Source organism: Eucalyptus grandis, chromosome 2 (genome assembly GCF_016545825.1).
Source record: "Eucalyptus grandis isolate ANBG69807.140 chromosome 2, ASM1654582v1, whole genome shotgun sequence".
Taxonomy (NCBI): Eukaryota; Viridiplantae; Streptophyta; class Magnoliopsida; order Myrtales; family Myrtaceae; genus Eucalyptus; species Eucalyptus grandis.
Window position 1 is genome coordinate 40,292,609 of NC_052613.1, and position 13,673 is coordinate 40,306,281.

The 13,673-nt window shown below is 39.7% G+C and overlaps 1 protein-coding gene and 2 long non-coding RNA genes across 3 annotated transcripts; 2 read left to right on the plus strand and 1 right to left on the minus strand.

The window, feature by feature from the left end:
* Positions 1–383: 383 nt before the first annotated feature.
* LOC120290209 lies at positions 384–973 on the plus strand. Its single transcript, XR_005548057.1, has 2 exons — positions 384–440; positions 664–973. It is a non-coding gene; the product is annotated as an uncharacterized LOC120290209 (long non-coding RNA).
* A 2,562-nt stretch (positions 974–3,535) lies between these two features.
* On the plus strand, positions 3,536–4,322 carry LOC108957702. The gene is made up of 2 exons (XR_005547183.1): positions 3,536–3,646; positions 3,919–4,322. It is a non-coding gene; the product is annotated as an uncharacterized LOC108957702 (long non-coding RNA).
* Positions 4,323–4,986: 664 nt separating this feature from the next.
* Positions 4,987–10,639, minus strand: LOC104435348. The gene is made up of 4 exons (XM_039307087.1): positions 10,563–10,639; positions 8,911–9,218; positions 6,140–6,336; positions 4,987–5,304 (listed from the first exon to the last, which is right to left on the minus strand). The coding sequence occupies exons 1-4, from the start codon at positions 10,637–10,639 to the stop codon at positions 5,218–5,220; spliced, it is 669 nt and encodes a 222-aa protein (XP_039163021.1). The 3' UTR covers positions 4,987–5,217.
* Between the last annotated feature and the right edge of the window lie 3,034 nt (positions 10,640–13,673).

Consider the following 13,673-nt stretch of genomic DNA (forward strand, 5'->3'; position numbering starts at 1 on the left):
AAATTAGACTTGCAGGAAAATTAATGGATTACTAAGTGATTCCCCTTGAAGGAGGTGTCTACACTTAGCATGGTCCTTCCAAGTCCTATCAATTGCAATTTGATTTTTCAATGATGTCTACACTTAGCACATAAAATGATCGACATCCATGTCAGCGTCGGCCAACCAATTTTGGCTAGATTGACTGAATTGACACAAATGAAAAAAGATTTAGGACCCAACTAACCCAATATATATATATATATATATGATTGATTTGACACGGTTACAATAAGTTTGAGACTTTTTTGGTAATTTTCTAAATCAAAAGCTGCCACCAATAATGGAGGGTAGAAGAGAGCCATTATAAAGAGGGGCTACCTCATGAAAATTCGCACTCCTCTACTGGTTGTGTAAGAATTATACCAATGACACCACTCGCCTCAATTCTGCTTGATAAGGTACACGCAAGCACCTCCTTTTGACTCTTCGGTTTATGCTATATCCTACTTCATTCCCTTTTCAATCATCTCCTTCTCGGGCCATGTAATCTTCTCGGTTTATGTGATTAAAAAAGTATTTCTTTTCTGATGATGTACCCTCCTTCTGACGAACTTATTTTCTTGTGTGAATTGATGCTTCAAAATATGTTTGTAAACACGTCGCTTGCATTTAACAACGCAGGGTTCTCTTGATGGAGAAGAATAACTGTCCACAGAATTGTCCGTGTTGTCCGTGTTGCCCGTACTTCCCCCCTTCGTCCGCCGACAACATTTCGTGGTGGGATACTCCGAGATGGGTCATCGTCGGCATCGTAGTTGTCGCCATCGTAATCTGTGGTTTCCTTTTATACTTTCGTCGCGGTCCTAAGGACACAGAGGGCAATCTCTCGGTGAAACCAGAAATTACCTTTGGTATAGACAGTTTGAACATTTCGATTCCGTTGTCGTTAGGGTCCTCCTCCAAATGATAATAATCTGCGAGCTTCTGGACATGTTTCTGTGTGAAACTCGAATTATGTATAGTGACAGATCGTCTAATCTAGTATCCAGCATTGGAGATTTGATGCAATAAATAATTGTGTTGGAGGAAAAAAAATTGTGATTAAGGGTTTATTAAAATTTCAGTAGTTCTATGGTCTGTCAATAAATGGATCTTTGGATGTATTGCAACATTTTAAGATGTGAACCATTAAAAGAAAACTAATGAATCACTAAGAAACATTTAGCGTAGACTCTCACAAGGTTATACCAATGGCAACTTTAAGATTTAGATTTAATTAATTAAACATGCAATTTAATTCATTCAAGAATTAACACTATGAAAGGGTGTATGTTAAAAACGTCAGGATCAACTTTTAACGTCCAGCTAAACCCTCATTCTAAACATAAGATGGCCAATATCTACATCAGCGACACTAAAACATCGTTACTGTTAATCACTAGGGAAGACACCGAGTTGGCTAATGGGATTCTCTTAACATGGGCCCGTTGACCCCGCGGAGAGAAGTCTACACTGGGATGCCTTTCCACGGTCACCAGAAATTAAAAAACGTCCAAAGGGCGGTGCAACTTTATGGAGTGGATTGAATCTCTATTGGCTTTTATAGTGGGGTCGCTTTGCGTCCTTGATGCGTTTGTAGGTGAAAGGTGAATGTGTGTGCGAATGGATGGGAGCTGAATTTAACTTTGTATACCTAAGCAAGATAATGCATGCATCTGCTAAAAGAATTGGCATGTTGGCCTGACGAACTTAATTAGCAAAAGATGAAAAAGTCTACTACTCAATTGGAAAAATTGAAATGCTTAAAACTGAATTGGCAAATGTGCAAAAGATTTATAACTTTTTGGACAATTTTCCCTCTTTTTATCTTCTCTTCCTAGAACTTACGTCCAAAGAAGCACTTGCTACAATTCTATCATTCTTATGTGCAACTTTCCCTACAAAATAATTTCACGAATAAGAAAAGGTACTCCTTTGTTTTGTGGCTATACTTATATTGAACATCATTGAGAAAAGTAACAAAAAATTCATAAATTTATTATATTAGTATCAATTTAGCCATAGGCATTTTTAATGAGACTAATTTAATCCTAAACATTTTCACATTAGTATCGATTTAGTCCATCTAGCCAATTTATGTCGGAAATTGTTAATGTGGACGTTGGTCGTTCTACGTGATATGGCCAATATTGATGTGGACATTTTTAATAATATTTTTTTTTGAATTTTTAAAATATTTTTTATTTTTCCCTCTCCCTCTTCTTTGTTTTTTTCTTTTTGCTAGTGGCCATCGCTAGTCGCCAACCATAGCCATGGTTGATGAGGGCCGGCCTCACTTGGGTCGCCCTCGCCGTCGCAGGCGATGGTCAACCTCGCCAAGCTACCTCTAGGTGAGGGCGAGCGCTGGCTGTCTAAGCACAGCCATGCAAGGGCCACTCACTAGATCTAGTGAGGCCAACTATCGCCTAGGCTAGGGCGGCCTTGCCACCCCTCGCCCAAGCAAGGGTTGGCCTCGCCAAGGCTCGCATAAGTGAGGGCAAAGCCTGGCAAGCCCTGCCTAAGCCACCATCGATCGCCAGATCTGGTGAGGCCTTGCCTAGCCATACTTGGACGCCTAGCGCTAGCCTTGACTTAAGGGCAGCTTGGCGACACCAACCCTTGCCAGCCATAGCTGTGGTTAGTGGCTAGCAATGCCCATCGGCAAAAATAAAAAGCAAAAAAGAGGGAGGGGAAAAATTATTTTAAAAATTCAAAAATAAATTAGCAATCCAAGTAGAATGCGGGAGTACATTTCACTCCTATGAACTAAATATTCAACCAATCGATTCTGTTGCATCAGATCTTTAAGTATGAAACCAATTTACATGCGAACTTCACCAATTTTTATTCCTTAAATCCTCTAAACATATAAAAAGTGATTATGCATAGTCACTCGAGTAACAAAAATAAACAAGCAAGCAATTACAATAGAAAGCTAATAAAAGAAATGAATGACAAGAAAAATAAAGGACACGAGTGGTATCGGGCAAAATTAAGCAAAACCTGGTTATTAAGGCCCCGGGCAAAGGCCCGTGAGCTATGAATGTAAATTCGATATAAGCTCTCCAAGAGATGCCTGATGCTCAAATAGGAAAGTGAATGTATGACATGTCATGACCATCTACTAAATAAATTACATTCCTAAAATGAATTGTCGCATGTGAAAAATAAATCTAAAAAATGCAATATAAATTGCAGTGCGATATTAAGAAAACAAATCTATTTGTGAGCGTCCGTGGTACCTAAAATGAACCCCTAAAAATGCCTTTAATTTTTTTTAATATTTTAAGACACAAAAAGAAAAACTAAGAAAATTAACTAAGTGTCGAAATGGACATGAACTAAAGCTTATGTGCTTGAATCAACCTATATTCCATATTTGCATAGTAACTTGGACACCGAAATTACAAATAAAAATTATCTACTTCAACGCTGGTGATGTCACATAAAATGACCAGCGTAATGTCAACGTCAACTAGTTTTCCATACCAAAAGCTGCCACCAATAATGGAGGACAGAAGAGAGCCATTATAATGAGAGGCCACCTAATGAAAATTCGCACTTCTTTGCTGGTAGTATAAGAATAATACCAATAACACCACACACCTCGGTTCTTCTTGATGAGGTACACGCAAGCACCTCCTTCGACTCTTCGGTTTATACTATATCCTACTTCATTCCATTTTCAATCATCTCGTTCTTGCGGTGCCGTCATATAATCTTCTGGGTTTATGTGATCAAAATAGTGTTTCTTTTTTAATAAAGCACCCTCCTTTTGAACAACTACTTTTCTTGTGTGAATTGATGCTTCGAAATATGTTTGTGAACTCATCGCTTGCATTTAACTACGCGGGACTTTCTTGATGGAGAACTATAACTGTCCAGAAAATTGTTCAGGTTGCACGTGCTTCCCCTCTTCATTTGTCCCGAATTCGGTCTCTTCCGACGACGAGAACATTTCGTGGTGGGATACTCCAGGATGGGTCATCGTCGGCATAGTTGTCGTTGCCTTTGTAATCTGTGGTGCCCTTTTCTACTTTCGTCGTGGTCCTGAGGACGCAGAAAGCACTCTCCCGGCAAACGCGGAAATCTTCCTTAAATTGGACAGTGCGAGCATTTCGTTTCGTTGTCGTTAGCATTCTTCTCCTAGGACAATAAGATGCAAGCTTCTGGGCATGTCTGTGTGAAACTCGAATAATTTATAGTGACAGGTCGTCTATTCTAGTATCCAACATTGGAGATTTGATGCAACAAATAATTGTGTTGGAGGAAAAAAAAATTGTGATGAAGGGTTTGTTAAATTTCGGTAGCTCCATGGTCTATCAAGAACTGGATCTTCGGATTTAGCGTGATATTTTCAGATGTGAACCATCAAAAGAAAACTAATGAATCACTAAGGAACATTTAACATAGACTATTACATGGTCATACCAATGGCAACTTTAAGATTTTGATTTAATTAATTAAACATGCAATTTAATTCATTTAAGAGTTGCCACCATAAAAAGGGGCATGTAAAAATGTTGGGATCAATTTTTAACATCCATCTACACCCTCACTTCGAACATAAGGCTTTATTGCCTCAATTTCTTATGCACAAAATCTTCGTGAAGGCGAGCGCAGAGCATGCCATCAAGATATATCCTATCTTATTATTCTAAGATTTATAATATGTAATGGAAATTTGAAGAGAAAAAGGGAAAACTGTTTAAGCACACAAACGCATGATTGCTTAAGGCTAGTCTGCCTTTTTATGCATAAGGGAAAGAAAAGAGAAGCAAGATTGCACCATTGGTAACGCAAGCATATTAATGCCACTTTAGTCTTCAATAAGGGGTGGAGCTTGAAGAAGCAAAGCGAGCCTATGGTAGCAGCCTATTACGTTTTTCAGGCCCTTTGACTTGATATTCTATTAGTCAAGTGCTAGCGCTCCCATAGAGTGAGGCTCTTCTGCTATCAATGAAATTGAAAGACAGACAAAAACCAGTGCATTTTGTAAACATGCGATTCACGCCTATGACTTACAATTAATACAACACGAGGACTCTTGACACTTATTACAACATCATGACTCATCTTAAAACATTTATTACAACATGGCTCATCTTGGTGATTTATCACAACATGACTTCTTTTTATTTTAATTCAAAAGAAAATTGTATTCATTACTTAAAAGGATACATAAGTATATAGTGTTCATGACAGAACAAATCGAAACGGAGCAAGAATAATCAAACGGAGCACCAGCAAAGTTAACCACGCACTTGTTCCAAGAGAACATATCTGTCGAGCAAAAGAGAAGATCATGTATCAAATGGCAACCTTTGGCCTCGGTTCAATAGACTCACTTGTGAGAGGAGTATATTTAGTGCACATGTGAGGTGAGACATAGAGAAAGCCTCACATTGGGTATTTGGAGTGAAAAGGAACGGAGCAATTGTAATACCCTAATTTTCAAAAAGAGGTCATGGTCAATCAAAAAGAGTAGATCCTGTGCACCAATCAAAATTGGATGGCACGATGACATGCTAAATAATCAGGAGTTATCAACCACCACTCCTCATAATGTCATAAAATTTCCATAAATGTATCACATTAATTAGCTAATTCAAGATTTCACTAACAATTGTGTTAAGAGAAATGGACATATATCTTTTTTAGTCATAAGAGTTAACGGAAATTTTATAATTCAATTGCACTTTCGCAATAAGTTTTAAAACTTCTAGTGCAATTATTCTTTCAATTGTTAGATTTGTAACTATAAACATATTACATCTAATTCAACTCTTAATTATCAAATTCAAATTATTGTACTATTCCATTTACATTGCCAAAAGGCATAATCTAAATTTAGATAGATATTTTCCTTTAAAACATGATCTTTCTCTCCGCATAGACATATTGATATAGATTTTAACACTTTTTGTTCCTACTGATGTGGGCTTGTAAACTAAGCTACAAAGACTCAACGGATTGGCTCTATTCCACAAAATTGGCTTTCTATTCCTCTACAAGCCCTTCGGTCTCTCCTTTGTTTAGTTCCCCTTGCCTGGGACTCTTTAGACCATGTTCACAATTTCAATAAAATTTTCTTTGACCCAAAAAGGACAAACTTCACCTTTTCTGTTGCCCCCATAGGATGATCCACATGAGTCAATTCTTTCTTCTTCTTCTTCTTTTCTTGGGTTCGTCCACCTTGTCCAGACCAATAATTGCAAGTGACCATCGGACGAAGAAGACAAGACAGAACAATGGCAACACTTATGGGTGGTGTGGGTCCTGGAAACTGAGATGTTATTTTCAATCCCTTCCCATCTGAAAAGCACACGCTTTAAATGATAAGTAACTCTTCACATGTGCCCGCCGTAGGAGTGCATGCACTAGCACATGGATGTACCAAACGGGTCACTTTCACACGAGTAATATCTACTTCTATGTGTATAAAGGAGTGCATGCACTAGCACATGGACGTGCCGGGTGGGTCACTTTCACACGAGTAATATCCACTTCTATGTGTATAAAGGAGTGCATGCACTAGCACATGGACGTGCCAGGTGGGTCACTTTCACACGAGTAATATCCACTTCTATGTGTATAAAGGAGTGCATGCACTAGCACATGGATGTGCCGAGTCGGTCACTTTCACACGAGTAATATCCACTTATGTGTATAAAGGAGTGCATGTGCTAGCACACGGACGTGTTAGTGGGTCACTTTCACATGAGTAATATCCACTTCCATGTGTATAAAGGCAGATTACCAATGATCAAATTGTCAGTCTAGAGTAGCACTGAATAAATTTATGTATATGTACCCATCCGACGGATGAAGAGTGTAAGATCTATATTTACTTGTCACAACCTATCCCTTCGTATGGAGGAAAATAAGTTTAGGGGTATTGTCTAAAAAACAAACCTATGATCTAGTGCGGGCTTTCCTAAACTCATACCTCTCACAACTTTAAAGTATTTGTAAAAATTTTCTAATAAAGAGTCCCAACTAGCCTATTGAGGTTGACTAAGAACTAAGTGACACATTAAAGTGTAACTCACCTCCTATACAACTAAAGAGTTTATGGTTGGGGACTTGATTATACTTATTAAACAATTAATACAATTTTGGTACCTAATTTTATTCATTCAAAAAGATTTTCTATCAAGTAGTCTACGTTAATTTTAGACATGTTGACTAATATGTAAGGTGACCATGCGAACATGCAATCATTAACATGACAATTAGCAACTAAAGTGACATCAAATAAATTGCATTGGGCGAGCAAGATCTAGCATTATCAAATAAGGAGCCTACCATTTCTAACTAAGCTAAAGGGAAACCATAATCATCATATGGAAAATGCGTAATCAATGGCCTTTATTTTAAGGATAATTGGAACCTTATGGTAGAGCTAAAAGGGCTTGTTTAATTTTTTTAACACAATTTTCTTATCAATGATTTTCTCATAAATTTAAGAGAGGGCGACCTTGAAAGATTATTTCTAAGCATTTTCTGTCTTTAGGAAAAATAAAATAAAAAAAAAAATTCGGATTTTTTAATTAATTTTTAAATATATTTTTTTATTCAATTAATTAGTAGTCCGAAAATAGGGACTTGGCCAGAACATGGATGAACTTGGACTTACGGTTTAGACTAAAGGGCACAATTGATCTTATCCTCAAGCCCACCCCATTTCTACCCTTTCTAAGCTCAATTCGGAAAAAAAACTCCCAAGTAAGCTCACTCTTCCACTAAAGATACACCAAGCCTATTCCTTTGTAACTGAGTGCACTAAGCCCATCTTACTATAAAGAGCTCAGCCCAAGCACTTCCAAAAATGAAGGCAGCCCAAATCTACTAAAACCACTCAAGCCCAAAATTACTCAATTATTGAATAAGCTCATATTCGACAAAACGCAACTTAAACCCCTACTGTCGTCTCTCTTCACCTAGCGCGAGTCGTCTTCCCCATGATAGCTCCTTCCAAGTCAACAGAACACGAATCCACCACGGCTAAAGCTCACTAAACCAGAAAATCAACGAACAAAGCTCTACACACCAAACCATCAAGACAGTAAGCATGCATACGTACTCAACAATCAAGCAACGGGGCCACCACCAACGGTTTCCTCTAGTCATCGAGCTGCTCTTGCTCAGTAAAAACCAAGAGGAGATCCCCCACACATCCACAACCGAGACTCTCTCCAAACCATAACGCGAATAAATTCTTCTCGTCGTCGACGACGCGACCATATCCCATCACCTTCATAGAAAGCGACTTTCAGCCACCAAGCAACCACTTGTCTCCATCGCTAATCACTCGAGGCTCCCGTTGGTGGCCACACCCCAAACGCCAAGGGCAACCGCAGGGATATGCCAAGGCCCGAAGCAAAGCGACCCAGAAAAAATCGGTAGAAATGAATTTTGACCTAAAACGTACTCGCTAATCACAAGAGAGGTTACAGCGTCACACATGTTCACGTGCTCCTTTCGACAACTCAAAAGTTGAGATTAAACCGAACGGATTTGGTTCAGGTATTTCATCGAACATTTGAACCGCACTAGCTAAAAGGGGGAAAAACCGACCAACTCGCGCCGGGACTCGCAATAATCAACAAGCGGTGACCCAAAATAGCGGCGCACAGACGAACGGGGCCGGTGCTCGTGGGAACCGGACAGCGAAGAAGCCTGGTCTGGCAAGCCCAAAACGGCGCAAAACAAGGCACAAACGGGGGGTCGGCCGAGGGTCCCTACCCGGCTCGGCCACGGCGAATGGAGGCGAGCTTGATAGATCGGACCACGTCCGGTCGCCTCGCACGCCCCCGAGCCGGGATCCTCGAAAAACGGCTCGTCCCGTGAAAAATCGAAGAAAGAAAGGAAACGTACGTGACCTACCGGAGAGTTGGCGCGGGGAATGGGAGCCGCGGGTTCGAGAGCGCGGTCGGGAGTCGTTAGACGGGGTCAGGCGTGGCCGGACTGCTGGAGGACTCCTCGCTATCAAACTCTCTCCCTCGGCTGCTCTCACGATCTCTCCACCTCCGAATCTCTCTCCCTCTCTCTCTCTCTTCCCCCGTCTTTTAAGCTCGCGGCAGGCGCGAATGGCTCTGCCACCGCCAAGTCGCCTTGCCGGCCTGCCCCCGACCAAACATCCCGCTCGACGCCCCCTCCGCTGCTCTGTTGCCTCTGCTGATCCGTACGTCTTCCTTTTTGCAGATGAGGCGTGAGGGAGAAGGAGGAACGAAGAGCTCAGCGGGCCGGGCCAAGAACAAGGGGAAATGGGCTGGCCCCCGTGGGAAAAGAAGAAAAGGCCGAACCGGTGTGCCCCGGCCCAGTCTCACGTTTTTTAAATGATAATTTCTTTTTTAGAAAACGTTAAAAAATAGTAATTTTTAAAATTTTAATACTAGTAATTCAAATGCTCATAATACCTAAATGCGATGCAATTTAATGGAAATTATTTTTGTAGGGGTTAAAATTAATTCATAATTTTTCTATACAATTAAGGAATAATTAAACAAATTGCTAAAATTTAAGTGTCAGCATTACTTTTTCAATTTTTCCTTCATCACATTAAGGTACTTCAGTAACAATTGTGAAACTAAACTATACTTGTATTCACAAAGAGGTGAATCATATTCATCCACTAGCAAAATGATTAGCAATTTATAGAAACAACACTTGGGCAATGAAACCACTTCTACCCTTCCCTTTTTCTTTTAGCTTTTAAAGAAGATGCACTAACAGAAAAATAATAGAGCTCTTACACAGAATGTCAAACCTTCAGTGGCAGCTGTACACAAATCGAGCATGAACATAATTCTTCCTTTGTTTATTTTTGTGATGTTCAAGCAACTTTAGTACGAGTGGCACTTCTTGAAGAACTGCTCAAGGAGAGGTACGAATGCCCTTTTGATACCACTCATAAAAAGGTTTTCATGGGGTCTCTTCAAATTTGTTCCCCTAAATCCTCTTATATGTAAAGATGATTAGTCATTGCGCTTGAGAAAGTAAAAATTAAACGAGCAATAATAAATAAGAACCAACTAAATAAATAAATAGATAAAGGTGGAAAGAAATATAGAACCCGACCTTGGGTAAAAATTCATAAAGCCTTGTTATTAATACTTGGAATAGGACATTCGTGAGATATAAATGGAAACTTAATGTAAACTCTCCAAAATAAACTACCACTAAAAAAAAAACAAATATTATATGAATACTAAACGAGTTATTTCCCTAAATGAACTATGATATATGGAAATAAGAATCTAACTGATGCTATCGAAATGTAATGCAATGCAATCTGCTTCAGTTGCCCCAAATGCAATCCTAGATGTATTTTTCGATGGAGATGCAATTTATTCTTGTTTTTTCTTTTTGTGTATATTTTTTTTGTTCACATTCCCTTTCATTCCTTTATTTATATTTTTTAAACACGAAATTGAACTAAGAAAATTAACCAACTGCTGAAATAAATATGAGCTAAAAGTTTATATGCATGAATCAACACATATTTCCGCTCCATCACCATCAATTTGATCGTCTACCATTTCCGATCAGTAACAGTCGTTGTCACATCTCCCTCGCTGGCTGCCACAGCCTCGGCCTTAACGGAGCAAAGCATCTAACACCCATCACCACCACCACCAATCGAACTTCTCGCTCTCGTCTAAGGCAGTGGAGATTCCTTTTAAGTTGATAAATTCACGCTCTGCTGGAGAATTCATTCACAAAAACAACCACAGCACGCTCTCTGAAGCTTGGTACGTGTACGAGGGCTGAGTAACCAAGCGAAGCAAGAACACAATGCGGAGACTGAGATGACGATTCCTCTCTAGCAATTTTTAGCTGGGTTTCTCGCGTTATATTCCTCGCCTATTGATAGGAATTCCCGTTTGTGCGACACCTCACCGTTCATGCTCACCGCCTGTTCGACGTTTTGCCTCGGAGATGGCAATGATGAGTCAATTGATCAATTTGAGATTGCATAGGAGTAGTTTGTATGTTGTTGTTCGGTGTGCTGATCATATATTGCTAATTGATGCTTCATCCTTTGATGGTCTGCAGTTCTCCTTCCCTTGGTGCTTCCGTTTACTTGTTCTCGATGAATTAAATACTGCTTTGAAGGCGTGGCTGAATTGTCCTCTAAACTGAGCCTCTGGATTTATTTTTGAGCTTGAAGTGTTCAAAGTGCACGTATCATTATCGTCCAGGTGTTAGTGAAGAGAAATCCTCTATAATTGCAAATTGTTCATATGTTGGAGTTGTAGCTTTTCTTTCGCATACTAATTGCTGCCCAATTTTGGGCTTGGTTGAGACTCCACTCCGCATGTGTTGGACTGTTGGAGTATTGTTTGTGTCATGCTTGCAATATATGTGTAGGTACATGGTGGTTTATCTCGGTTGTCACCATGAGCCTGCACTATATTCATTTCAGGATGTGCTATTTGTTGAATTTGTACACTCACCATATCATAGGCTTGGTGAATATGTCTATTCTTATGGTACGTGGATCATTTATTGGATTTATCGTTGTTCTTCATGTTCAAAAATATGTTGATCTCTTGGATATGAGTGTTGAACAAAAATAAATTGATTTCTTGGCTATGAATACTGTGTATGTGCATAACATGCTTTACGCATTTAAGATTGATTTTTAAAAAGATTCATCTTTGAAGCGATGGGCACTATAAATAACGAGGGTTCCAATCCAAGCGGACAACAAAAAAAGTGCAATGGGCTCATGGCCTAAACAATGACAAGAGATAGATCTATGGGCTTTTGGTATATATATATATATATAAAGCACATGTGTGGACTAAACCCATTTCAAAGCAAGCCCAAAAGGCAGCAAAAACATGGGGTCTAACGTGTTGGGTTTAATGGGCGAGATAATTTCTTTGCTTAACATTCCATTGAATAACTTATCGGTGGGCCTAAAAGACCCCCATTTCAATAACTGAGCTCCATTTATATTGTTCTAGAATCAGTTTCAAAAAGTCATAAATTTTTTGTATTTTTACTATTTAATTATAAACATTTCAATTTTGACAATTAAATCCTAAACCTTGTCATAACTTATCAATTAATTCAATATGGTCAATTTTGACCGAAATTTATTAACATGATGCTAGTTATCTTATGTGGAGTGGTTAGCCTTAAGGCAAATACTTTTTTTTACAATAATTTAATATTTTTTCAAATTATCTATCTATTCATTTTGTCTTTTCTTTTTAACGCTTCTTCTTCTTCCCTAGCCTCAATGATGGTCAACGATTAGCCAGAGTTAAGGCTTGGCGAGGTCGACCTTTTCGACCATTGGCAAGCCTCGCCATTGCTAGGAGAGGTAGGGCCTTGCCGTGCCTAGCTAAGGCTCAGACCTCGTAGCCTCGCTTAGGGCGAGACCAAGACTTGGTGACTAGTTAAAGGCTATGTAGCACCGACACATGACACGACACGATACGTCGACACGTCATTTCTAAAAAATAGAGAATTCTGACACATTACGACACGTTGTATATTAAATGAATATTAATGGACCTAGACTAAGAACCAGGGAAGGAGAGTAAATTTCATGCAGGTATGCATCCCACAGTAGGTGAACAACTCCTGTTCAAGCCCTTCAGGGACAGCCTTTTAGCAGAAAACCACTCAGCCCTTTAGTTCAAAGCCTAGAGACACTTAGAGATGCCAGGATGGAAACGTTTCTAACCTACTCAAGCTGCATTTCTTGGAGGATTCTACCAGGCTGCAGAAGAACAGGAATTTAGAAAGCCATGGAGAGTTTTTCACAAAGCACACACTTTACTTCAGGGGACTCTGCCCAAAACGATACACCCTCCTTACCTTATATAGGCAATAAGAGGTCACCAAGACGCACACAAGGACCTTACTCACGGGTCCAGATACAAACAGAGACACCGGAAACTTCCGGGAGGGAATTATTCGCACATTATGAATAGTAACTGTACTGTGAACAGTACTTTCCTTAACCTAGTGCTACAGTAAAAGTGAACAGTGATTTTGCTATAGTGAAATTGTACGGACTCAACGGTCTCGTCCGTCACGAGCATTGTACTACAAACTGAGTCTTCCGAACTGTCTTCTTGGAGATGTGCTTCGTATTTCTGTTCAAGGGCTTCAAGGTCTTCAGGTGAGAGGATTTGGTTCAACCTACGTGATGAGGATGCCTCTTCATGAGCCCAATGTGATGCTTCTTCTTCAGCCCAGTTTGTGTGTTCATTTTCTTGAGTGTCGGCAGGAATTCTTGGCTGAGGCCAGTTGGATGGCTATGCATAAAAAGATGTGTCCGTGCTTTGGAATTGTCCGTAGGGATCCTGGGACAAAGGTCCTCCAAAGCGCGCATAGGGGTCCTGGGTGGATTGGACAATGTCATCTTCGCTTATCATTTCATGCTCTTGGGACGATGTAGCTTGTTTGTATTGCTCGAGTGCTTCCTTAGCTTCTAGTGCTAGGTCATAATAATCCCACGTAGTGGGTATATTATGCCAAACATCTTTGGGAATGGTCTTGTTTTCCTAGCACAAGATTCTCTGGAGTTCTCTGTATTCGTGTTCACAGAGTCTAACAGATCTTGGATAAGATTTGTGAATTTGTGCTTCTCGGCTATCCAAGTAAGGTTTATAGGATGTGGTTCC